Source organism: Panulirus ornatus, chromosome 55, assembly GCF_036320965.1.
Source record: "Panulirus ornatus isolate Po-2019 chromosome 55, ASM3632096v1, whole genome shotgun sequence".
NCBI lineage: Eukaryota > Metazoa > Arthropoda > Malacostraca > Decapoda > Palinuridae > Panulirus > Panulirus ornatus.
In genome coordinates this window covers 30874690-30899162 of record NC_092278.1, presented here as the reverse complement: position 1 = coordinate 30899162, position 24473 = coordinate 30874690, and the positions used below count along the sequence as shown (strand labels likewise).

The 24473-nt window shown below is 45.6% G+C and overlaps 1 protein-coding gene across 1 annotated transcript in view; it reads left to right on the top strand.

Annotated features, from left to right (window-relative positions):
- The window catches only part of LOC139765639 (carboxypeptidase B1-like), a 54439-nt gene extending 30373 nt beyond the window's left edge, over nt 1-24066 (top strand). The window contains exons 4-14 of the mRNA XM_071693327.1: nt 26-144; nt 717-819; nt 5343-5430; nt 5662-5821; nt 8415-8560; nt 10658-10748; nt 13759-13874; nt 16599-16688; nt 17361-17445; nt 17767-17894; nt 23366-24066. Coding sequence (XP_071549428.1) covers nt 26-144; nt 717-819; nt 5343-5430; nt 5662-5821; nt 8415-8560; nt 10658-10748; nt 13759-13874; nt 16599-16688; nt 17361-17445; nt 17767-17894; nt 23366-23905 — 1666 coding nt within the window. The 3' untranslated portion in view covers nt 23906-24066. The remainder of the gene's footprint in view (nt 1-25; nt 145-716; nt 820-5342; nt 5431-5661; nt 5822-8414; nt 8561-10657; nt 10749-13758; nt 13875-16598; nt 16689-17360; nt 17446-17766; nt 17895-23365) is intronic.
- The last annotated feature ends 407 nt before the right edge of the window (nt 24067-24473 follow it).

The following is a 24473-nucleotide window of genomic DNA, read 5'->3' as shown; positions in this document are numbered from 1 at the left end:
TGTAAACGCACTGAAACTTTTCCAGGTGGCAAGTACTGGAGGTCGGAGTGACAGAGCGGACGAAGGACGGCCGGCCAGTACTGGACCTGCACCAGCTCGATGACACCCACAACATGCAGATCCTCACCCAGAACAGACTCAAGGGTGGGTGTGGTAGTGTGGCAGCAGGATCAGTGATGTGGTGGGAATGCAGCAGAGTAGGGTGGAGGAGAGATGGGGTGGGTGTGGCTTCATCAGTGGTACGACGAGGATGTGGGTGAGACAGTGGTGTTGTGGTGAGTCAGGGACAGATATGTGGCGGGATGTGGCTAAAGTGAAGTGTAGCAGGGACAGTAGTGGGGTGGGGTGTAGCAGGGACAGTAGCGTGAGTGTGCGTGTAGCAGAAACAGTAGTGAGGGTGTGAGTGTAGAAGAAACAGTAGCGTGAGTGTGCGTGGAGCAGAAACAGTAGTGAGGGTGTGAGTGTGGCAGGAACATAGGTGAGCGTATAGCATAGCAGGAACATAGGTTAGCGTATAGCGTAGCAGGGACGATGGTAAACAGATTTAGTCTTACTCTTCTCAATTCTCTGATACTATTGTCAAGTCTACAGTCTGACTCTAAGGGTAAGCCTCCAGAGGATACCAGTCATGAAGGTCTGTACAGACCTTGTAACATGTTTGTTTCTCCTCAGTACTGACCACTGAGTTGTTCTTCACAGCTCCACCTCTCCTGCAGGAGTGGCGCAGGTGGCTCTGTCTCCAGCAGTGGTCGTTGACCTGACTCAGTATCTGGACAATATGGGCATCCCATACACCACTGTTATTGATGATCTCAACAGGTGAGTCACTAGGGCGTAGGTGTGTTTCTAGAGGTTGATTCACGAGCGATAAGTGGGTAACTACGGATAGGTGGGTAACTACCGGGAGGTGGGTAACTAGGGGGTTAATTCATTGGGGTGGATAGGTAGATGGTAGGTGGGTAGCTAAGAAGTGTCACTAGGGGTAGGTGTGTCGCTTTGGGTGAGTCAGTTCGGGTAGAAGGGTTGCTCGTGGATGAGTAAGGGAAGGTGGATAATTAGCGGGTGAGTCATTAACAGTAGATGAGTAATAAGGGCAGAGGAGTGGGAAAGATAGGTGAGTCTCTACAACCAAGTGAGTAACCAGGGGAAGGGAAGTCATTTGGAGATGAGCCATTAAGGGGTAGTTGAGTCACCACAGACGAGTAACTATAGTGAAAGTGAGTCAATATAGTGAAGCTGAGTAACTAGGGACGGATAGAACACAGGTGGCGGGTGAATTACTATGGGAAGGTGGGGAAATATGGTGCAGGGTGAGTCGCTCTGGTACAGGTGAGTCACTAGGGACACTCGAGTTGTAAGTTAGCAGAAGGACGGATGAGTAACTAAGGGGCATGTGAGTTACTAGAGGGCAAGCGAAATAAAAGAGGACAGATGAGACTCCGAGGGAAATGAGAGACACTCAGGGGTAGGTGAGACACTCTGGGGCAGGTGAGACACTCTGGGTAGGTGAGACACTCAGGGGTAGGTGAGACACTCTGGGGCAGGTGAGACACTCAGGGGTAGGTGAGACACTCAGGGTAGGTGAGACACTCAGGGGCAGGTGAGACACTCAGGGGTAGGTGAGACACTCAGGGGTAGGTGAGACACTCAGGGGTAGGTGAGACACTCAGGGGTAGGTGAGACACTCAGAAGTAGATGAGACACTCAGGGGCAGGTGAGACACTCTGGGGTAGGTGAGACACTCAGGGGTAGGTGAGACACTCAGGGGTAGGTGAGACACTCAGGGGCAGGTGAGACACTCAGGGGTAGGTGAGACACTCAGGGGCAGGTGAGACACTCAGGGGCAGGTGAGACACTCAGGGGCAGGTGAGACACTCAGAAGTAGATGAGACACTCAGGGGCAGGTGAGACACTCTGGGGTAGGTGAGACACTCTGGGGCAGGTGAGACACTCAGGGGTAGGTGAGACACTCAGGGGTAGGTGAGACACTCAGGGGCAGGTGAGACACTCTGGGGTAGGTGAGACACTCTGGGGCAGGTGAGACACTCAGGGGTAGGTGAGACACTCAGGGGCAGGTGAGACACTCAGGGGCAGGTGAGACACTCAGGGGCAGGTGAGACACTCAGAAGTAGATGAGACACTCAGGGGCAGGTGAGACACTCTGGGGTAGGTGAGACACTCTGGGGTAGGTGAGACACTCAGGGGTAGGTGAGACACTCAGGGGTAGGTGAGACACTCAGAAGTAGATGAGACACTCTGGGGTAGGTGAGACACTCAGGGGCAGGTGAGACACTCTGGGGTAGGTGAGATACTCGGGGGCAGGTGAGACACTCAGGGGCAGGTGAGACACTCAGGGGCAGGTGAGACACTCAGGGGTAGGTGAGACACTCAGGGGCAAGTGAGACACTCAGGGGCTGGTGAGATACTCGGGGGCAGGTGAGACACTCAGGGGCAGGTGAGACACTCAGGGGCAGGTGAGACACTCAGGGGCAGGTGAGACACTCAGGGGCAGGTGAGACACTCAGGGGCAGGTGAGACACCCAAGGGGAGTTGAGACATGAGGGGGCAGATGAGACACAAGGGGGAGGTGAACAACTAGGAGGGAGGATGGAACACTAGGGGGAAGGGGGGTGAGACTTTGGAATACTCTACCCTCGTCGTGGAAGACGTCACCATGATACGGAAGTTATCAAAGTAAGACAAGTGACCTTCAAAACTCCTGACGGTGCCTTATAACCTTAGACCAGTCATGTTGGTATGGTCTAGACTGAAGGAACCAAAGAGACTCTAGAGCCACACTGTAGGGTGGCAAGTGTTGGTAAGGCTTTCATTACAAGAGGACGTGGATCAAGTGTGACTAAAAGTCAGCCACATCTTTGGCATCACAACACAACCCCTAAATCCGTTTGTTCTTACAACACCAGGTATTTCATCCTGTCGTAATGTGTAGTTACTTACGTTTTTACGGACTATCGTCGTCAGAGATATACACCTTATGAAGCTGGTAATGCTGTTGTTTACGTAATACACTGTTGCCTGCACGGAACAGTGAAATTTCACCTGATTACCCCAAGATGGAACATCGTAAACGGATCTGCACAGAATTTTCCTATGATCATGAAGTAAGGAGAATCAATATATATATATATATATATATATATATATATATATATATATATATATATATATATATATATATATGTATATATATATATATATTCTGCGTAATCAATGAATGAAATGTGGCAAGAACCTAAATAATGTATTGCAATGCCGCGAAAAACAAATAGCGCAGCCTCTACCAAAATAAGAAAGTTAACGGAGGTAAGGGCTCCATTCTCTTCGTTGATAATTACAGTAAAAGAAAACGAATATTATTCACTATAACTCTACTAATAGCTGATATCACGCACCCCACACCATCTTGAGCCTAATAAAGTTATAGCTTACAGTTATTGTACAAAAAGATAATGCTCTTTATTTCATTACAATGAAAGCCATAATGATATGAATAATGATATATATAGGACTGAGAAAAATGATGTGACATCCTCCTGTACTTTATTAGTTAATCATTCATAATACAAGAATTGATACTAAATCTTGAACTGTTATGATAGGAATGGGCACCATACTCTTGTATGAGTGAAAAATATATCTTGCGTAGTACGGATTATTCAAACTCTGAGTGGAGATAAAAGAGTGGTTTTTTGTTGTTGTTTATCTAAAATTTTTTTTATAACAACGCAGACAGAATATGGTTGATGTTACAATAAAAATTCATCCATGATAAACTGGTGAAATTTTGACTAAGTATTACGTATTAATGATCATTGAGTGTTACGTTTTTCTTCTTTGTTTTGCAACAAACGTCATACTGTTTACCTCCTGCAGCTGTTGTCGTCACCCCAGACACCAAACCTAGTAAGATGAACGCTGTAATAATTCACTTATTCTTTATACCACCTCAATACTCTATAACATTTCAGTTGAATAGGAGAAATATGCAATACACAAGTCAGTGTATTTGTATTTCCAAAAATAGACGTCCCTAACTGACCATATCACAAAGTTAGCAATTACAACTTCCACTATGTTCAGTTCCGTCAGAGTTAGAAGTGCGGGGTAATGCATTACCCTGAGGACAAGATACAGTATAACATGATTACAGTCATATCCATGATAACTGTATTGTCAAGATCAATATCCTCTTGAGCTACCGTAAAAAAAGAAAATGTACCTTTCCCGATGAGTCCAATTCATTTCGAAATGATCACTGTGACTCGTGTTGTTAATGTGTGATAAGCTTCTTAATAGCTGTGATAACCCATTTTTGAATAATTTCCATCGAATATGAAATAGGTTGCAATATCACGAAAGCCGGGCTATCAGTGATCAAAGTAAGGCCAGAGCAATGGGCATTTCTCAATATCTTTCGTTCGTAGTTTCACATTTTTACACACAAAAAGTGACAAGATTCTTTTTTTACCGTGTGTACATAACGAAGAAGAAAGAGGAACTGAAGGTCTGGAAAGAAAAGGGAAGCTGAAGTAACAATAGTGTGAGAGGGTCAGATCCATGACACCTGGAGCTGGTGACAAGAAAAGAGAAAAACTAAAAAGAAAATGAAGTTATTCGTTCGAACTTTACAGGATTTACCATAAAGTGAGTGAAGGGTGTCGGACGTAGGAATAGACTCCTCACCACGCGGAGAACTGGTGAATGTAACAACCGCAAGATCTGTGGAAGTGAATCATAAAGCCGAATGGCAATGAACAGAAGCTTTTTTTGGTACAGACAGACAGACAGACACACACACAGACACACACACACACACAAGCAGGTTCCGTGACTCGCCTGAAGTTGTGCATCTGATATTGGACTTGAACCTAACCTGAAGCGTTTGGTGGCACGTCTCTACACCTCGCGTGGTGTTGCGGTGTATGTGGACTAGATCAAAACAATGAAGCAGACGACGCGGCAACTTGTCTGTCTGCCATCTCGCGGGTCACGGCTGAAACAAACCACCACATTAGGTCTTACATAACTCCTGGTATCCTCTTGTTGCCTAATTCGCCCGTCGCTTAGGATAAGCATTGTCTTAGTCCAAAGTAAATATTCTATAAGATTCTATCTTATAGTGAGTTCTTTGTTTTGGCTATATTTGATTTATATCATATTGATTTTAAGCTTTGTACAGACTTGTCTAGAATGTGGGCCGATAAACGGAAGAGAGAGAGAGAGAGAGAGAGAGAGAGAGAGAGAGAGAGAGAGAGAGAGAGAGAGAGAGAGAGAGAGAGAGAGAGAGAGAGAGAGAGACTTTCCATTTTCTGTACTTTCAGGGTGCTGCAGGCGGACGGTCCCTCCCTCCGAGCAGTACCCATCAGCAAAGGCGCCGTCACGTACAATCGCTTCATGAAGTACGAGGAGGTAAGTAAGTCTCGAGAACCATCATACGCTCTGTTCCAGTTACAAGGTCTTTCTTTGCGCATCCCTAAGTATGAAGTCTCGAACTGTAAGTCTCTCCCTTGAGGTCTTTTGTCTGCAGTCTATTGGTAAGGTCTTCGCAAAACTCATTCATGAATTCTTCACGCAACATTTGAAAGGAAGACTTTTATTCTTGAGGAGACTCGAGACATCATTTACGTCTGTCACTTGCAGATTATGGCACATGTGGAGGACCTGCCTGTCCGACACCCTGAGCTGGTGAAGCTTAGGGAGGTGGGACGCAGTGTGGAGAACCGTCCGCTCTACCTCCTCACCATCACCTCCGATGCAGACTACACCTCCAGCAAGAAGCCCATCATTTTCATCGAGGGAGGTACGTGGCTGGCATTCTTGTATTTGAGAAAACATGGAGTCAAAGGAGGTATGTGGCTGGCATTACTGTTGTTGAGAAAGCATTGACTCAAAGATGTGTGGCTAGCATTACTGTTGTTGAGAAAGCATTGACTCAAAGATGTGTGGCTGACATTCTTGTCTTTGAGAAAGCATTGACTCAAAGATGTGTGGCTGACATTCTTGTCTTTGAGAAAGCATTGAGTCAAAGGAGGTGTGTGGCTGACATTCTTGTCGTTGGGAATACATTGAGTCAAAGGGGGTATTTTGACTGGCATTCTTATCTTTATCTTTTATCTGACTCAACAGGGACGTTCGTGAAAAGGCTCTCCACATCCAACGATGCCATGATCTCACTAGGTCTTGCAGAACGGAGGATGTGCAGCTTTGTTGCCTGTCAAATTTACAGTAACTTTAACTGAATGTATTCCGTCATGATATTGTGGAGCTGCTTTACTGTACTGTATGTAGGGAGAGTAACCAGTGGTATGTCGGGACGGAGTTGGGTCTGTGGGTCATTTACACTACGGTATATGTAGCCTGGAGCGTCGTGCCCAGCTAGGGCTATTGTACAGATCCCTGAAGCGCTGCACTCCACGGTCAGTATCACTGTTACCTGAGAAAATGTAACCGAGAGTGACGGGTTGCTTCCACTTTCTGAGGCAGCTTGTGTCAAAGCATTTCAGCGATGTCTTTCCAATGCAGTGAGACTCTCGCTTCGAGTAGATTTCACCATTCCAGTTGATTATGTAAGGATAGCGAATTGTGGTTTCGATGCATCACACATGACGGCTCGAGTACAGTAGGTGAGTAATTAAGACCATTTCTTCGTTTGTTCCTGGTGTTGTTCTGCCGTCACTGGTCTTACATCTGGGAGGCGGTTGTCACACTGGCCATAGCTAGTACCCAGATCAATATCGTAACTCATCTGTCCCTTAGAGACTAGTCTCTCAGCACACCATCAGATATTTAGCTATGATGAGACTCTTTCGGCTTATTGATCTTGGTGGATTTAAGGGCAAGCCTTGTACCATGCGACGGAAAAACAAAGGAAAGGATACTGGGAAGTCATGTTACGTGTTTATTTACGTTGTTATATAGAGACGAAGCTTGTGTGTGGCTGTGACGACAACAGTCATCTTGCACACTCTGGATGCGGGCAGTGTACTGGGGGAAGGAACTTACTTGTAGTAGGTTCTTAATACATGTGAATAGTACTTCATGTCTTGAGTTAGATCCAATCAAAGGCATGACACACATTCACGATGTATTCTGGTACTCGTTTACAGATCAGCTGGGGTTAGTATCATTCATACAACCAGTCGCACTAACATAGTGTTATGCCAACTTATCGGATGCTTAAGTTCTGGGGTGACTTCTCTATAATGCTTTAGTGAGTCCTGGTGGTTTGGTGTCATCATTTAGTTCACTTCACTTTATTTTCCTGTCATTTTGATTCTGATTATCTGTCACCGTAATTGATTAATAGTGATTCACTTCTCAATGTTATCTCTGTAATGGATTAGGAGTAATTCGCATCATGATGTTGCCGCCTTCGTGCAGGTCTAGGCTGGCTCGCGACTACCCTTGTGTAACAGGAAGACTGAGACTTTATGGTCGAAGGACGAGTTCAGCCCACTGCGGTTACAGACGCTGTTTTCGGCCACTGTCTTCGCGGGGCTGTGTCGAGTCCGTTAGCGGTGGCTGGGGCCACACAGTAGCTCGCTCGCTCGAGGTGATGAGTTTATGGAGCTGACTCTCGCAACCGACGGTTGTCTGACAACCAGGGGGTTGTCGGTTCAAGGTGTGGGCTACGGTTTTCGTCCTCGATCCTGCTCTCTGGAGCGAGCACTTCGGTAGCCGAGTAGAGCTGTTAATCCTCTCGTCTCCGTCAGCTGGCTCGCACGGCAGCCAAGAACACATGCAGGCAAGAGAAGGCAGTAGCTTTAACGTCTCTTGACGTCGTCTGATCACACACGGGACCGCGACTGAAGATGGCGTGTGTCGGTCATCCAGCTCACCACATCTGATCTCGGCTGAGAGCGTCTTTCTTCAAAGTGTACACTCGACGATTTTCCCGGTATGTCCTCAATCCCTTCGTGAATAGGGAGATGGGCGTTGCGCTCATGTACGGAGCTGGGATAGGTAGCTCTCATATGCAGGGAGGTGCTGTCTTGCCTTGTGTTGTGTTCAGAATCGAGTGACTACCGCTTCCCGGTGGCTTTTTGAGTTCGTTGGCATTGGCATGTCCTTTCTAATTGGTCCGGGTATTCTGATGTCACCTATATGAACCATTGTCCTCGGTGTCGACAAACTTTCCTCCGCGCGCGGCGGGCTGGTGCGTATATCACAAACATATTCTACTTTATATAATGCGTATATGGGTACAGGTAATAGCTGAAATTATCACGGGAGTGACACTGGTTTATGAATAGAATAAAACAGTACTGTTCATACCTCTCTCTCTCTCTCTCTCTCTCTCTCTCTCTCTCTCTCTCTCTCTCTCTCTCTCTCTCTCTCTCTCTCTCTCTCTCTCTCAGTCGTGCCCTAGCCACTCATCTCACCTCCTGCTGCAGGTATCCACGCCCGCGAGTGGATCAGCCCAGCGGCTGCGCTGAACGTGGTGGGTCGCCTGCTGCAGTCGCCGACGCTGACGCGGGAGATCGAGTGGCGCATCATACCCTTGACCAACCCTGACGGATACGTCTACACCTGGACCCACGTGAGTCTTGCTCCACCCACCCAGCTTCCAGCCTCTCCCCACCATACCCTACCACCCGTCCTCCAGCTTCCAGCCACACCCAACCATACCCTACCACCCGTCTCCAGCTTCCAGCCACTCCCAACCATACCATAACATCCCTCGCCCAGATTTCAGCCACTCCCAACCATACCCTACCACCGTCTTCCAGCTTCCAGCCACACCCAACCATACCCTACCACCCGTCTTCCAGCTTCCAGCCACACCCAACCATACCTTACCACCCGTCTTCCAGCTTCCAGCCACACCCAACCATACCTTACCACCCGTCTTCCAGCTTCCAGCCACACCCAACCATACCTTAACACCCCTCGCCCAGTTTTCAGCCACTCCCAATCTTACCCTACCATCCGTCATCCAGACTCAAGCCACATCCTTCCCCCTCCCTCCTAGCTTCAAGCCACAGTCTATCACATCCTTTCCGGCTACCAGATCCACTCTATCATTTCTCTTCTCGTTTCCAGCCAAAACCTATCATATACCCTCTAGCTTCCAGCCAAACCCTGTTTTTCCCCTTTAGCTTCCAGCCGCACTTTGTTACCTCCCTTCCAGCTTCCAGCCACTTCTTGTCACCTTCCTTTCAGTTTTCAGCCACACCTTGTCTCTTCCCTTCTAGTTTCCAGCCACACCCTGTTACCTCCCTTCTAGCTTTTAGCACATCCTGTCTTCTCCCTTCTGGCCTCCAGTCACATCCTGTCATCTCCCTCCAACCTTCCAGCAATACTCTGTCATCACCCTCTAAGCCCCCAGCCACACTTATGTGTCCATACTGCAATAAGAACATACAAAGATAATTGTAGTCCACAAGATATTAATAAGATTAAACAAAACAAAAATAAACAAAGGTAACACCAAAAGAGCAAAGCACTATTTGAACAAGAATACATCTTGAATATCGACGAATAAATCTTCTAATCTGTTGATATTATAAGACTGTCTGACATTCCCTGTTAATGGGCATGCCTCAGTCACATGCCTCTCAGTTTGTACGAAGCCACACACACACACACACACACACACACACACACACACACACACACACACACACACACACGTTCCTCGAGTAGAGGTTGGCCACGCCCCCGCTCCCCCTGCTCCAGTGCCCCTATGAGAATTGATCGTGAACTTCAAACGCTCGGGTTTTGAGGTTTAACACGATACATACATTTCTAGTCGTCTGGGAATCACGGCAAAGCTGTTCATCGTAGAGTCAACCATACCTACATGAAAAGAACTTCAGTTGATCTGACTTCAGCCTCTCTGGTCCTCAACCAAAAGCATCTCAAATGGTGATTTCCATAATTCAACCTTTCCTTCTCTCTTCTGAACTTATCAATCTATAGCAAACTCTCCACCTGATAAGAACTACTCTGTCTGGACCTTAATTTCCTCTAACTTAACTTTGGACGATTCCACGTCTCCAACCTCCAACATAAGCCTTTGCCATCTTATAAATCTTCTCATGCAGTGTCGTCCGAGCATATTTCATCTCTGTCTATGATCCCAGACTATTCTTCCCCTTGGAAGCCTGCCTTGGTGCAGCCCGTTCACAATAAAGGAGACTGTTTCAACTCTGCCACCTATCGACCCACTGCCCTCACTTTCGGTTGCTCTTGAGTCTTTCACAATCTCCTAAACTCCCACTTTCTCAAGATCTTAAAGTCTCATTCCATTCTCTTTGATGACCAATGTGGCTTTCGTAGCGCGAGGTTCTAATGGCAAAACAAAATTCAAAATTGCGAAAATCCCCTTTTTTATATTACACAAAACATCCTGTCCTCTTCGTCATAGTGTAGGAATTCATCTAAATAAAAACATACAAATTCCCCTTTTCGAACGGGATTCAACCTTCCCATAGAGTTCTGGATTTGACTTTACGTTGATTCCAGAAGAGCTCGCAACACTCATACTGAGCGTGACGATGTGTCATTTTTCTTGGGAGGGAAAATGTTGAGCGTATGAGCGTATGTTGGATGCTAGCCATGTGTTAGTACGAGAAGTATCTGATCTGCCCAGTATGTGCAGGTCATCATCTGCCCATGTCTCTTCTCTTCTCAGGATCGCTTATGGCGGAAGAACCGAGGAGAGACAAAGCAAACGAGATGCCCTGGAGTCGATCTCAACAGAAACTTCGGCTACCACTGGGGAGGTAAGCACAGTAGTGGAAAAGACACACACACACACACACACACACAGGCTACTGCAGTGTAGTGTTACTGATCATCACTTAGTCCGAATGGGTTCGAATCCCGGGCGCAGGAGTCGGCCCGCAGCCAGTACCAGATGTTCATCCTTCCCTCGGGGCTGGTCGGTACCTGCGTTGGGTGTGGTAAAGTGAAAAGTAAAGAACGGCCACTGAACTCAAGCAGCCAATCGGCCGTAAGTGTACAGTTTAGGAATTACATGACTGGGCGGTCATGATAGTTACTAATTAAGTAATCACAAAGGAGCTTGAGATCGAGGTAGGGTTGGATACTTCTACGCTTTGGATAAACGCATGAGTGAAGGCGATCTACATAGTACGGGATGCTTTAGAGAACGAATCTTATGGTTTATACATCATACATGTTGTGATCTGTTAAACGTAAAATGATATAAAGTTACTTATTGGTTGAACTGCAGTAGTGTTGTGTGGACATCCATTATGTATTTGATGGTGAACATTAAGTGATGTGAAATTACCTATTGGTTAAACTGTAGTAGTATTATGTGACATTCATTATATATTTAATGGTAAACATTGATTACTGTAAAGCTGTCATGTGTAATGCACTGAAACCATAGCTCCCTATCCACATCCAGGCCCCGCAGACCTTTCCATGGTTTACCCCAGACGTTTCACATGCCTTGGTTCAGTCCGTTGACAGCACTTTCGACCCTGGTATACCACATCGTTCCAGTTCACTCCATTCATTGCATGGATCTCACCCTCGTGTATGTTCACAGCCCCGATCGCTAAGAAATTTTTTTCACTCCACCCTTCCACCTCCAAGTTCGTTTTCCGCTTCTCCTTGTTCCCTCCACCTCTGACACATTTATCCTCTTTGACAATGCTTACCTCACTCATGCTCTCCATACGTCCATATCACTTCAACACACCCTCACCTTTTCTCTTAACCACACTCTTTTATTTCCACACATCTCTCTTACCCTTTCATTACTTCGATCAAACCACCTCACACCACACATTGTCCTTAAACATTTCATTTCGAACACATCCACCTTCCTCCGTACAACCCTATCTACAGCCCATGCCATGCAACCATATAACATTGTTGGAACCATTATTCCTTCAAACAGACTCATTTTTGCTTTCCAAGATAACGTTCTCTCCCACACGTTCTTCATCGCTCTCAGACCCTTCGCCTCCTCCCCCCACTCTGTGACTCGCTTCCGCTTCCATGGTTCCACCCGCTCCTACGTTCATTCCCAGATACCTAAAACACTTCACTTCCTCCAGTTTTTCTCAATTCAAACTTACATTCCAATTAGCTTGTCCCTCAACCCTACTGAACCTAATAACCTTGCTCTTATTCACATTCACTCTCAACTTTCTCCCTTCACACACTTTTCCAAACTCAGTCGCCAACTTCTGCAGTTTCTCACTCGAATCAGCCACCAGAGCTGTATCATCTAGTGAACAATAGCTGACTCACTTGCCAGGCCCTTTCATCCCCAACAGACTGCATACTCGCCCCTCTCTCCAAAACTCTTGCATTTACCTCCCTAACCATCCCATCCATGAACAAATTAAACAACCATGGGGAGATCACATACCCCTGCCGCAGACCGATATTCACCAGGAACCAATCACTCTCCTCTCTTCCTACATGAACACGTGCCTTACCTCCTTGGTAAAAACTTTTCACTGCTCCTAGAACCTTACCTCCCACACCATATACTCTTAAGACCTTCAACAAAGCATCTCTATCAACCCTATCATATGCCTTCTCCAGATCCATAAATGCTACATACAAATTCATTCTTCAAAGCAAACACCTGATCCACACATCTTCTACCACTTCTGAAACCTGTACTGCTCTTCCCCAGTCTGATACTCTGTACATGCCTTCACCCTCTCAGTCAATACCCTCCTGTATAATTTCCCAAGAATACTCAATAAACTTATGCCTCTGTAGTTTGAGCACTCACCTTCATCTCCTGTGCTTTTGTACAAAGGCACTATGCATGCATTACTCCAATCCTCAGGCACTTTCACCATTATCCATACATCCACCGAATATCCTTACCACCTAATCAAAAACACAGTCACCCTCTTTTTAGATAAATTCTACAGCAATACCATCCAAAACTGTACTATTTTTCAGCGCTTGCTCCTTCTTCTTATCTCCTTGCCACTTCTTCTTGTACACCTCCCAGTCACTCATACTTCTTCACTGCATATGACGTCCATGCACCTCTCTTACGTACGTCAGGTGGATAATACATTGCCCCTGTGAAGATACCTGTTATGGGAAGGTCTCCCTGAACATTAGGTCTGCCAAGAGAGTTTGATCTTCAAGCTAGCGTGTGGTAATAAGAAATGTCTTACCAAGAGGCAACTCCGTGGTAGGATGATGTAGCATCACGCTAACTTCCTAACTTTCCACGACTATATACAAGGAGAGTTTGTCAGAATTGCAGGACTCTCATCACATGTCTTTTCTGTCCAACCAGACTGTGTCTCTCCTCCGCAACGTAACTTGCATTTCTGTCAATCGCAAGTTCGTCAGGTCCTCGTGTTTGTTATTAGAAAATATCTGTCACTCTTTCGCAGGACACAGGTCCATTTACGACGGAATATGTTTCATTTCTTATTTCTCTTTGGATGCAGACTTTATGATAATCTTGGGGTCTTTCTTACTGTGATGTTTTCAGTTTTAAAACATCATTCTTCGTGTTATCTACTTACTGCCGTGCATGTATTATCATGTATCCCATCTTTTTTTTTTAGTCTGTAATGTTTGAGTATTTTCGATCTCCTGTGGTACTTCGTATGTTCCAAGCCCATCAATCTTGCCTTGTGTGTGTGTGTGTGTTTGAATTTTTCTTAGCCGTCTATTTGACTGGTGATTAGAGTCGTAAATAATATAAAGATATACGGTTATTTTGAGCTTATTGAGTATTATTACTTTTCTTCCCTTGTTGCCTCCTGGCAGAGAAAGGGACGAGTGAGAGGCCTTGTTCGACCATATACCGCGGCCCTCAGGCCTTCAGCGAGCCGGAGTCCAGAGCTGTGAGGGATGTACTGCTGGAGGAGCTGGACCGTACAGAGGTCAGACCCACTCACTGCCACTCTCTCAAACACTGTTGTTCGTCCTGATGCAGGCCAAATTCTCATATGTGATATCTGATGGGATTCTGGCCTGCTTTACCCCTATTTCCCAGCCCTGATCCTATCTGTAGGGGTTCTGACCAGCCTCATTTCTAACTACCATCACTGATTCTCTCTCTAGAGGTTCTGGCTACGGGTGTCCATAGCCGGTGTAATTTAGAAATATCCTAACATTCCTGCGTAAAATCATTTATAAGGCTAGATGACACCTGGTATCATCTACATGATCAGTAGTATGTGACCAGTGGTATAATATGTATAACCACTGGTATTCTATATTTATATTTACATTATCATATAACCAGTGGCGTTACCTACATGGCCACTGGTATTATCTATATGACCATTGGCATCATATATATATATATATATATATATATATATATATATATATATATATATATATATATTATTATTATTATTATTATTATACTTTGTCGCTGTCTCCCGCGTTTGCGAGGTAGCGCAAGGAAACAGACGAAAGAAATGGCCCACCCCCCCCCCCCCCATACACATGTATATACATACGTCCACACACGCAAATATACATACCTACACAGCTTTCCATGGTTTACCCCAGACGCTTCACATGCCTTGCTTCAATCCACTGACAGCACGTCAACCCCGGTATACCACATCGCTCCAATTCACTCTATTCCTTGCCCTCCTTTCACCCTCCTGGATGTTCAGGCCCCGATCACACAAAATCTTTTTCACTCCATCTTTCCACCTCCAATTTGGTCTCCCTCTTCTCCTTGTTCCCTCCACCTCCGACACATATATCCTCTTGGTCAATCTTTCCTCACTCATCCTCTCCATGTGCCCAAACCACTTCAAAACACCCTCTTCTGCTCTCTCAACCACGCTCTTTTTATTTCCACACATCTCTCTTACCCTTACGTTACTCACTCGATCAAACCACCTCACACCACACATTGTTCTCAAACATCTCATTTCCAGCACATCCATCCTCCTGCGCACAACTCTATCCATAGCCCACGCCTCGCAACCATACAACATTGTTGGAACCACTATTCCTTCAAACATACCCATTTTTGCTTTCCGAGATAATGTTCTCGACTTCCACACATTCTTCAAGGCCCCCAGGATTTTCGCCCCCTCCCCCACCCTATGATCCACTTCCGCTTCCATGGTTCCATCCGCTGCCAGATCCACTCCCAGATATCTAAAACACTTTACTTCCTCCAGTTTTTCTCCATTCAAACTCACCTCCCAATTGACTTGACCCTCAACCCTACTGTACCTAATAACCTTGCTCTTATTCACATTTACTCTTAACTTTCTTCTTCCACACACTTTTCCAAACTCAGTCACCAGCTTCTGCAGTTTCTCACATGAATCAGCCACCAGCGCTGTATCATCAGCGAACAACAACTGACTCACTTCCCAAGCTCTCTCATCCCCAACAGACTTCATACTTGCCCCTCTTTCCAAAACTCTTGCATTTACCTCATACAAATCTCAAACAGCCAGGATCGAACCCGGGGCACCTGTGCCACAGGCGAGAATGCTACCGCTAGGCTATGGGTCTGGCTAATAGGAAATAACTATTCGAATACTATGTGCTCGAATACCCTTCGTCTCACATTGGTGAGCAACGGGGTCTACACCGGTCATTTCCCAACAGGCGCACATAGCCAGCACATAGCATTTTACCGAACCCTACTGTACAACGCGGAGGTAAATGAATACGAACAAAGTGTTCTATGAAGGTGGGCGTTCCTATGCACTTTGTTCGTATTCATATACCTCCGCGTTGTACAGTTAGGTTCGGTAAAATGCTATCTGCTGGCTATGTGCGCCAGTTGGGAAATGACCGGTGTAGACCCCGTTGCTCACCAATGTGAGACGAAGGGTATTCGAGTACATAGTATTCGAATGGTTATTTCCTATTAGCCAGGCCCATAGCCTAGCGGTAGCATTTCCGCCCCGTGGCACAGGGGTCCCGGGTTCGATCCTGGCTGTTGGAGGTTTGTATGTTCTATGAAGGTGTGGGTTCCTATGCACTTTGTTCGTATATATATATATATATATATATATATATATATATATATATATATATATATATATATATATATATATATATATATATATATATATATATATATATATATGACCATTGGTATTAGTTACAGAGAGGACATAACATATAGCTCTTAACTTTACTAACGAGTGATAGGAAGTAAGAAGAGGTGTGAGTGTCAGATAACTATGGCATGCAAGTCTGGATAAGCTGAGTATGAGTGGGAATAACTGAGAATAACTTGGGCATGTGGGTAGGAATAACTTAGACGCATGTAAGGAGGGAAATATGAACATGTGTGAGGGAGCAACTTGAATTTATGTGTGTATGTGTGTGTGTGTGACGAGGCGTCTGACAGGGAGAGGACGTGTGCCATACAGTAACTGGGCGTGTAGCAGGGAGAGAGCGTAGACCAGGGAGTAACACATCATGTAGAAGGTTTGTCAGAGAGTAAAAGGGCATGTGGCAGAGTGAGTACAAGGGCCAGGGAGGGTTACAGAGCATGTAGGAGGAGAGGGCGTGAGTCAAGAAGTAACAAGGCGTGGGTCAGGGAGTAACATGGTGTGGGTCAGGGAGTAACAGGGCGTGGGTTCAGAGAGTAATAGATAGTAGTCTTGCAGGCGTACCTGAGCTTCCACTCGTACGGGCAGCTCATCCTTCACCCTTGGGGCTACACCTCCATGGTCACCAGAGCCAACATTAACCGCTTGGTGAGTATTGCGACCTCTCCTCTATGAGGACATGTCTCTTATCCATTCGCCAATACTGACAAAGTTGTGGTTTCATTCTTAATATCTTTTTTCTCTTTCTCTCTAGTGATTAAGTTCTATTTCTTTCTGGTAGATGGTTTTATGGTTTACAGGTGGGTCTGTTTCCTTCGTGGTCGGTGATGTGGCGCCTTGCCTCTCCTAACCTATCGTTAATGATGTTCGTCCCTCCCACACCTGAGGTCGCTTCCCTCCTTCTTCTGATAGTCGTTCTCTTTCTCATACTGAACTTATATCCGCTCTCAGTTCAGACATGGGCAGCAGCTCGGGATAAAAAGTCACTATGTAGTCAAATCTGATGGTGCCAAAAGGCAATTTCTCCCTATATCCTAGCGTGAGTAAGATTCATATCTTACCCCTCTGTTCAATCTGAAAAACGCCACAATTCAACCCTGTGATGACATAAACACGTTGGGCATAACCCTATCCTTCACTCTGTCTTGGAAATCTCACATGATCAACATCACAAAGACAGCCTTAGTCATTGTCTTAGTCTGCTTGTTTAGCTCACTCACTGTCTCGATCTGCTCGTTTTATCTCGGTCTCGATCCGCTCGTTTTCTCTGCTTGCTCTTCCTCCCTCGGTAAGCTAATTGTGCTTTCCTCTGTTCCACAGACTTTTGTTGCCAACGAAATGGCCCGAGCTATAAAGCAGGCTGAGGGTGAGACGTACCAGGTGGGAAGCCCAGCTGAGATTCTGTGTAAGTATTTACCTCTGAGGAAATGTTATTCTTGCGCACTGAGTCACTGTGTTTGCAAAGAGCGTCTTCAAGAATGAAAGTCTCTTGCAAAGAAAACGTAAACCCATGTGGTTAGTGTAGGATCGTAGACGGTTCTCTGCTTTAGGGGTTTCGAGTGGTAGTAGAGTGAATATGATGCCACGGTTGTCAACTCCTGCTCCAGTTCTACAAGTCTCGTAAAGCTGCTTTTACTGCTTTGTTAACTACAGTGTGTGTGTGTGTGTGTCTGTGTGTGTGTTGGTGTGGAGGTGTTGATCTTGAGTTAGTGTCATGTTCCAACAGACCCAGCCTCGGGTGCAGCAGACGACTGGGCGGCTGGAGTAGGCAAGATCCCGCTCGTCTTCACCATGGAACTCAGAGACGATGGCGCCGCCGGCTTTGTCCTTCCTAATGACCTCATCAAACCTGCGGTGAGAACCTGTGTACACCCTCACCTCCCTGATAGCCACACTAGACCTGCTGTAAGAACCTGTGCACACCCTCACCTCCCAGATGAGCCACATCAGACCTACTACAAGAACCCATACTCACCCTCACCTCCCAGATGACCACATCAGACCTACTACAAGAACCCATACTCACCCTCACCTCCCTGATGACCACATCAGACCTACTACAAGAACCCATACTCACCCTCACCTCCCTGATGATCACATCAGACCTACTACAAGAACCCATACTCACCCTCACCTCCCTGATGATCACATCAGACCTACTACAAGAACCTATACTCACCCTCACCTCCCTGATGACCACATCATACCTACTACAAGAGCTTATACTCACCCTCACCTCCCTGATGACCACATCAGGCCTACTACAAGAACCCATACTCACCCTCACCTCCCTGATGATCACATCAGACCTACTACAAGAACCCATACTCACCCTCACCTCCCTGATGATCACATCAGACCTACTACAAGAACCTATGCTCACCCTCACCTCCCTGATGACCACATCAGACCTACTACAAGAACCTATACTCACCCTCACCTCCCTGATGACCACATCAGACCTACTACAAGAACCTATACTCACCCTCAACTCCCTGATGACCACATCATACCTACTACAAGAGCTTATACTCACCCTCACCTCCCTGATGACCACATCAGACCTACTACAAGAACCCATACTCACCCTCATCTCCCTGATGACCACATCAGACCTACCTCAAGTACATATACTCACCCCTCACCTCCCTGATGATCACATCAGACCTACTACAAGAACCTATACTCACCCTCACCTTCCTGGTGACCACATCATACCTACTACAAGAGCTTATACTCACCCTCACCTCCCTGATGACCACATCAGACCTACTACAAGAACCCATACTCACCCTCATCTCCCTGATGACCACATCAGACCTACCTCAAGTACATATACTCACCCCTCACCTCCCTGATGATCACATCAGACCTACTAAAACCTCCTAGAACAACCTATAATCACCCTCACTCCCTGATGACCCTTACCCATGGTTGACTCGGGCTGCTTCATATGCCCTGGTTCAGTCCAATGACAGCACGTCGACCCCGATATACCACATCGTTCCAGTTAGCTCTATCCCGTGCACGCCTTTCACCCTCCTGCATGTTCAGGCATAGATCATTCAAAATCTTTCTCAACACATCCTTCCAACTCCAATTTAGTCTACCCATTTTCCTTCTTCGCTTCACTTCTGACACATATATCCTCTTTGTTAACCTCTCCTAACTCATTTTCTCCATCTATCCAGATCATTTCAACACACCCTCATCAGCTCTCGCAACTACGTTCTTTTCATTACCGTATTTCTCTCTTTCCCTTTTGCTTATTACTCAATCAAACCACCTCACACACATATGTTCTCAAACATTTCATTTCCAACACTTCCCTTCTCGTCCGACCATGACTCTCATCCTTATAATGTTGTTGGTACTACTATACTAAGTGACTCCAGAACTCTTGTCCCCTTTCCTGCCCTATAATTCACTTCCGTGTCCATGGTTCCATTCGCTGCCATGACCATTCCAAGTATCTAAAACACTTCTCTTCCTCCAATTTTTCTCCGTTCAAATTCACACCCCCAAATAACCTGACCTTCAACCCTGCTAAACCAAATAGCCTTGCTAAGAATTATTCAGTCAGTCATTCTGTTACTCTCAAATTCCTCCTTTCATCACTCTTCTAAACTCAGTCAAAAACCTCTAAAGTTTCTCACGCGAATCAATCACCAGTGCTGTATCATCTGCGAACAACTGACTCACTTCTGAAGTCCATTTATCCTTTACAGGCGTCATACTCATCCCTCTTTCCAAGACTCTCACGTTTACCTCCCTCACCACCCCATCCACATACAAATCAAACAGCCTTGGAGACATCACACATCCTGCTGCAGATCAACCATCACCTGGAAACATTCACTCTCCTCTCCTCCTACTCGTACACATGCCTTACATCCTTGGTCAAAACTTCTCACTGCTTCTAGCAGCTTTCCTTCTATACCCTATACTCTTAAGACTTTCCACAAAGCACCTGTATCAAGCCTGTCATATGCTTTCTCCAAATCTATTAATGCCACATAGAAATCCATCTGTTTATCTAAGTATTTCTCACATACATTCTCTAAAGTCAACACCTAATCCACAAATCCTCTACCGCTTCTGAAATCGCACTCTTCCTGTCCAGTCTGATGTTTTGTACATGCCTTCACCCTCTTAATCAATACCCTCCCATACAGCTTACAAGGTACACTCAACAAACTTATACCTCTGTGGTTTAAACACTCACCTTTAGCCTCCTTGGCATTATAGAATAGCACCGCATATCCATTCTCCCTAATCATGAGACATCTCATCATGATCCATACATACAATGAAATTCTTGAATAACCAATTAACAACACAGTCACCCTCTTCCTTAAGAAATTCACTGCAATGCTGAGCCGGATTGCTACTTTTCAGTTCATGCAAGGCTTTCACTACCTCCTCTTTCTTCAACAAACCACAAGCCATGACTCTCTCACTTCTCATATCACCTCGACCTAAACACCTCACATTTGCAACCCTATCATCAAACACATTCAACAGTCCCTCAAAATACTTACTTCATTTCCCCCTGACTTGACTACTACCTGTTACCACCGATCTTCCCATTTGTTCTCATGTTTTTTTTTTTTTCACACTTTACCTCCTTCCAAAACATCTTTATTGATATTCGTTAATACCATCTTTCATCTAACTTCTTTTTTAACCCCTGAGCCTTCCTCTTTTCATTTATACTCCTTTCTTGTAAGCACTGCCCAACTATCTCTCTTTTCTCATTCACCAGCGACTTCCCTATTTTATCCCAACATTCACTAACTTTCTAATCTGTCTACCTCCTACCTTACGCATGCCACACGCATCTCTCACACACACCAGCACTGCGTCCCTAAATACCTTCTATTCCTCACCCACTCCCCTAGCTTCGTTACTCTCACCTTTTGCCATTCTATACTCATTCTCGCTTGGTATTTCTTCACACAAGTCTCATATCTGAGCTCACTTACTCTCACCACTCTCTTCTCACTCATAATGAACTTCTCTTTTCTGATTTCAAATATTCACCCTCACCCATGCAAGGTCATGATCAGAGATGAATTAGTCATTTAGTACGTAATCGGAAATGATGCACGCTGACCATCTGTCCTACTCACATACGTATACTTGTGTAAGTCCCCCTTTCAAAACCAGATGTTACCAATCACAAGTCCGTTTTCAGTCCAGACCTCCACGATCACTTCACCATTTCTATTCACTCTATTGAATACCCTCTACCTCTAAGTTATACCCTAGCTGCCACATTACTTACCCTCGCACTTAAATCACCCATCACTATTACCCATCTCGTGCACCAAAACTGATAACACACTCACTCAGCTGCTCCCAAAACACTTGCCTCTCATGATTTTTCTTATGACCAGGTGCATAGGCACCAATAATCACCCATCTCTCGCCATCCACTTTCAGTTTTACCCACATGAATCTAGAACTCAATTTCTTACATTCTTTTTTGCACACACACACACACACACACACACACACACACACACACACACACACACACACACACATACACTTACAAATATATATATCCCGCGTTAGAGAGGTAGCGTTAAGAACAGAGGATTAAGCCTAAGAGAGAAAATCCTTATTTGGTCCCCTTCTCTGTTCCTTTTTTTGGAAAAACTGGAGGGGAGTGGGTGATATCTAGTCCCCCGCTCCCACCCCTTTTAGTTGCCTTCTACGACACGTAGGAAATAGGGAGGTAGATTTTTTTCTTCCCTACCTTAGGGATGATAATTATACAAATAGATACATATATTTTGGAAAGAGGGGCAAGTATGCAGTCTGTTGGGGATGAGAGAGCTTGGGAAGTGAGTCAGTTGTTCGCTGATGATACAGCGCTAGCGGCTGATTCATGTGAGAAACTGCAGAAGCTGGTGACTGAGTTTGGTAAAGTGTGTAAAAGAAGAAAGTTAAGAGTAAATGTGAATAAGAGCAAAGTTATTAGGTACAGTAGGGTTGAGGGTCAAGTCAATTGGGAGGTAAGTTTGAATGGAGAAAAACTGGAGGAAGTAAAGTGTTTTAGATATCTGGGAGTGGATCTGGCAGCGGATGGAACCATGGAAGCGGAAGTGAATCATAGGGTGGGGGAGGGGGGGGGCGAAAATTCTGGGAGCCTTGAAGAATGTGTGGAAGTCGAGAACATTATCTCGGAAAGCAAAAATGGGTATGTTTGAAGGAATAGTGGTTCCAACAATGTTGTATGGTTACGAGGCGTTGGCTATGGATAGAGTTGTGCGCAGGAGGGTGGATGTGCTGGAAATGAGATGTTTGAGGACAATATGTGGTGTGAGGTGGTTTGATCGAGTAAGTAATGTAAGGGTAAGAGAGATGTGTGGAAATAAGAAGAGCATGGTTGAGAGAGCAGAAGAGGGTGTTTTGAAATGGTTTGGGCACATGGAGAGAATGAGTGAGGAAAGATTGACCAAGAGGATATATGTGTCAGAGGTGGAGGGAACGAGGAGAAGTGGAAGACCGAATTGGAGGTGGACAGATGGAGTGAAAAAGATTATGAGTGATCGGGGCCTGAACATGCAGGATGGTGAAAGGCGGGCAAGGAATAGAGTGAATTGGATCGAAGTGGTATACCGGGATCGACGTGCTGTCAATGGATTGAATCAGGGCATGTGAAGCGTCTGGGGTAAACCATGGAAAGTTCTGTGGGGCCTGGATGTGGAAAAGGGAGCTGTAGTTTCGGGAATTATTGCATGACAGCTAGAGACTGAGTGTGAACGAATGGGGCCTTTGTTGTCTTTTCCTAGCGCTATCTCGCACACATGAGGGGGGAGGGGGATGTTATTCCATGTGTGGCGAGGTGGCGATGGGAATGAATAAAGGCAGACAGTGTGAATTAAGTACATGTGTATATATGTATATGTCTGTGTGTGCATATATATGTGTACATTGAGATGTATGGGTATGTATATTTGCGTGTGGGGACGTGTATGTATATACATGTGTATGTGGGTGGGTTGGGCCATTCCTTTCGTCAGTTTCCATTCGCCACCTCGCAAACGCGGGAGACAGCGACAAAGCAAAATAAATAAATAATATATATATATATATATATATATATATATATATATATATATATATATATATATATATATATATATATATATATATATATATATTCCCAACACTTCCTTTCATACTGGCATCTTTACTAGTGTTAACACATGAAGTCTTCGTAATGTTTTCTACCCTCCCAGGACAACCTCTGGAACTGCGGGTACGGGCGGGCATCTCTTCGTTAATCGGCCAAACCTTTTTTTCCCCAACAGGTAAACGATGCGTGGGTGGCGGTGGAACACCTTGGTAAGCACGTCATCACCACAGTAGGTGTCCACATCGAAACGAGACTCCCAGTCTTCCCCATCTGGCCACGTGACAAGAACAAGGTGCCTCTGGTGAGGGAAGAAGGGTCTTCCCAGGGGGAGGTCCTCGTCAGCATCGGAGGCAAAAACGAGGAAGAAAAGGCGGTGGAGGAAGTGGTTGGGAGTCCTCCCTCTAAACTGGACCACGTCCGAGTGCGAACTAGACAGGAGGAGGAGGAACTCCCCGCAGAACCTGGTGTCGTCGGCCAGGACCGCACTGGATTTCTGACGGAGCGGCAGGAAGCGAGAGGAGATCCTACTCAGGCAAAGGTTCTCAAAAGAGCCCATACCATCCAGTTGGTGAGGGGGCCCTACCACGTCGCAGGACGTGGAGATGATGATGATGATGATGATGACGACGACGGTAGCAGCAGTGAGGACGACAGTGTCGAATGCTTCGGTCACGTTCATGGTCGCCGGAGCATCGCTGACAGCGACGAGACGTAAAGCGCTGATGTCTGGTGGAGCATAGATGGTAGAAAAAGAAATGGTAACAGTAAGGGAATGGAGTGATGAGATGCTATTGATCATATGGTAGGTGATAGTAGGGGGGACTCATGATTCTGTTATAGTGATAGTAAAGATAGAATATTACTCTAAAAATGTGAGTTGGACTGGTGATTATCCTCAAGGATTCGTCTCGTTCAAAAGGCTTCAGAAAACTAAGGCGTACAGACGGTTAGACATGTTTGTCACTGCACCTGGAGCTTTCGGAATGCCCTGTCCGACCTTGCCAATACAGGGCATTAAACAGGGTATCTTGGTGGATAACAAGGAAGGAGATGGCAGATTAGATCCTCGGGGAACTTATTTCTCCGTCTACCGCAAACAGAGCTACAATTTTCGACTCAGTTTCACCTCCAACTCTGACTTACTCTCACATTCCCTCACCCTTTGTCGCTCCTATTATCATTCTAATCCTCTCTACTTTCTTGCATTAGAAAACGAGCTACTTGTCTCTCTAGACTCAGGTTTGGCATATCGCGTTCTTGAGACATTTGCTTCCGTGCGTACG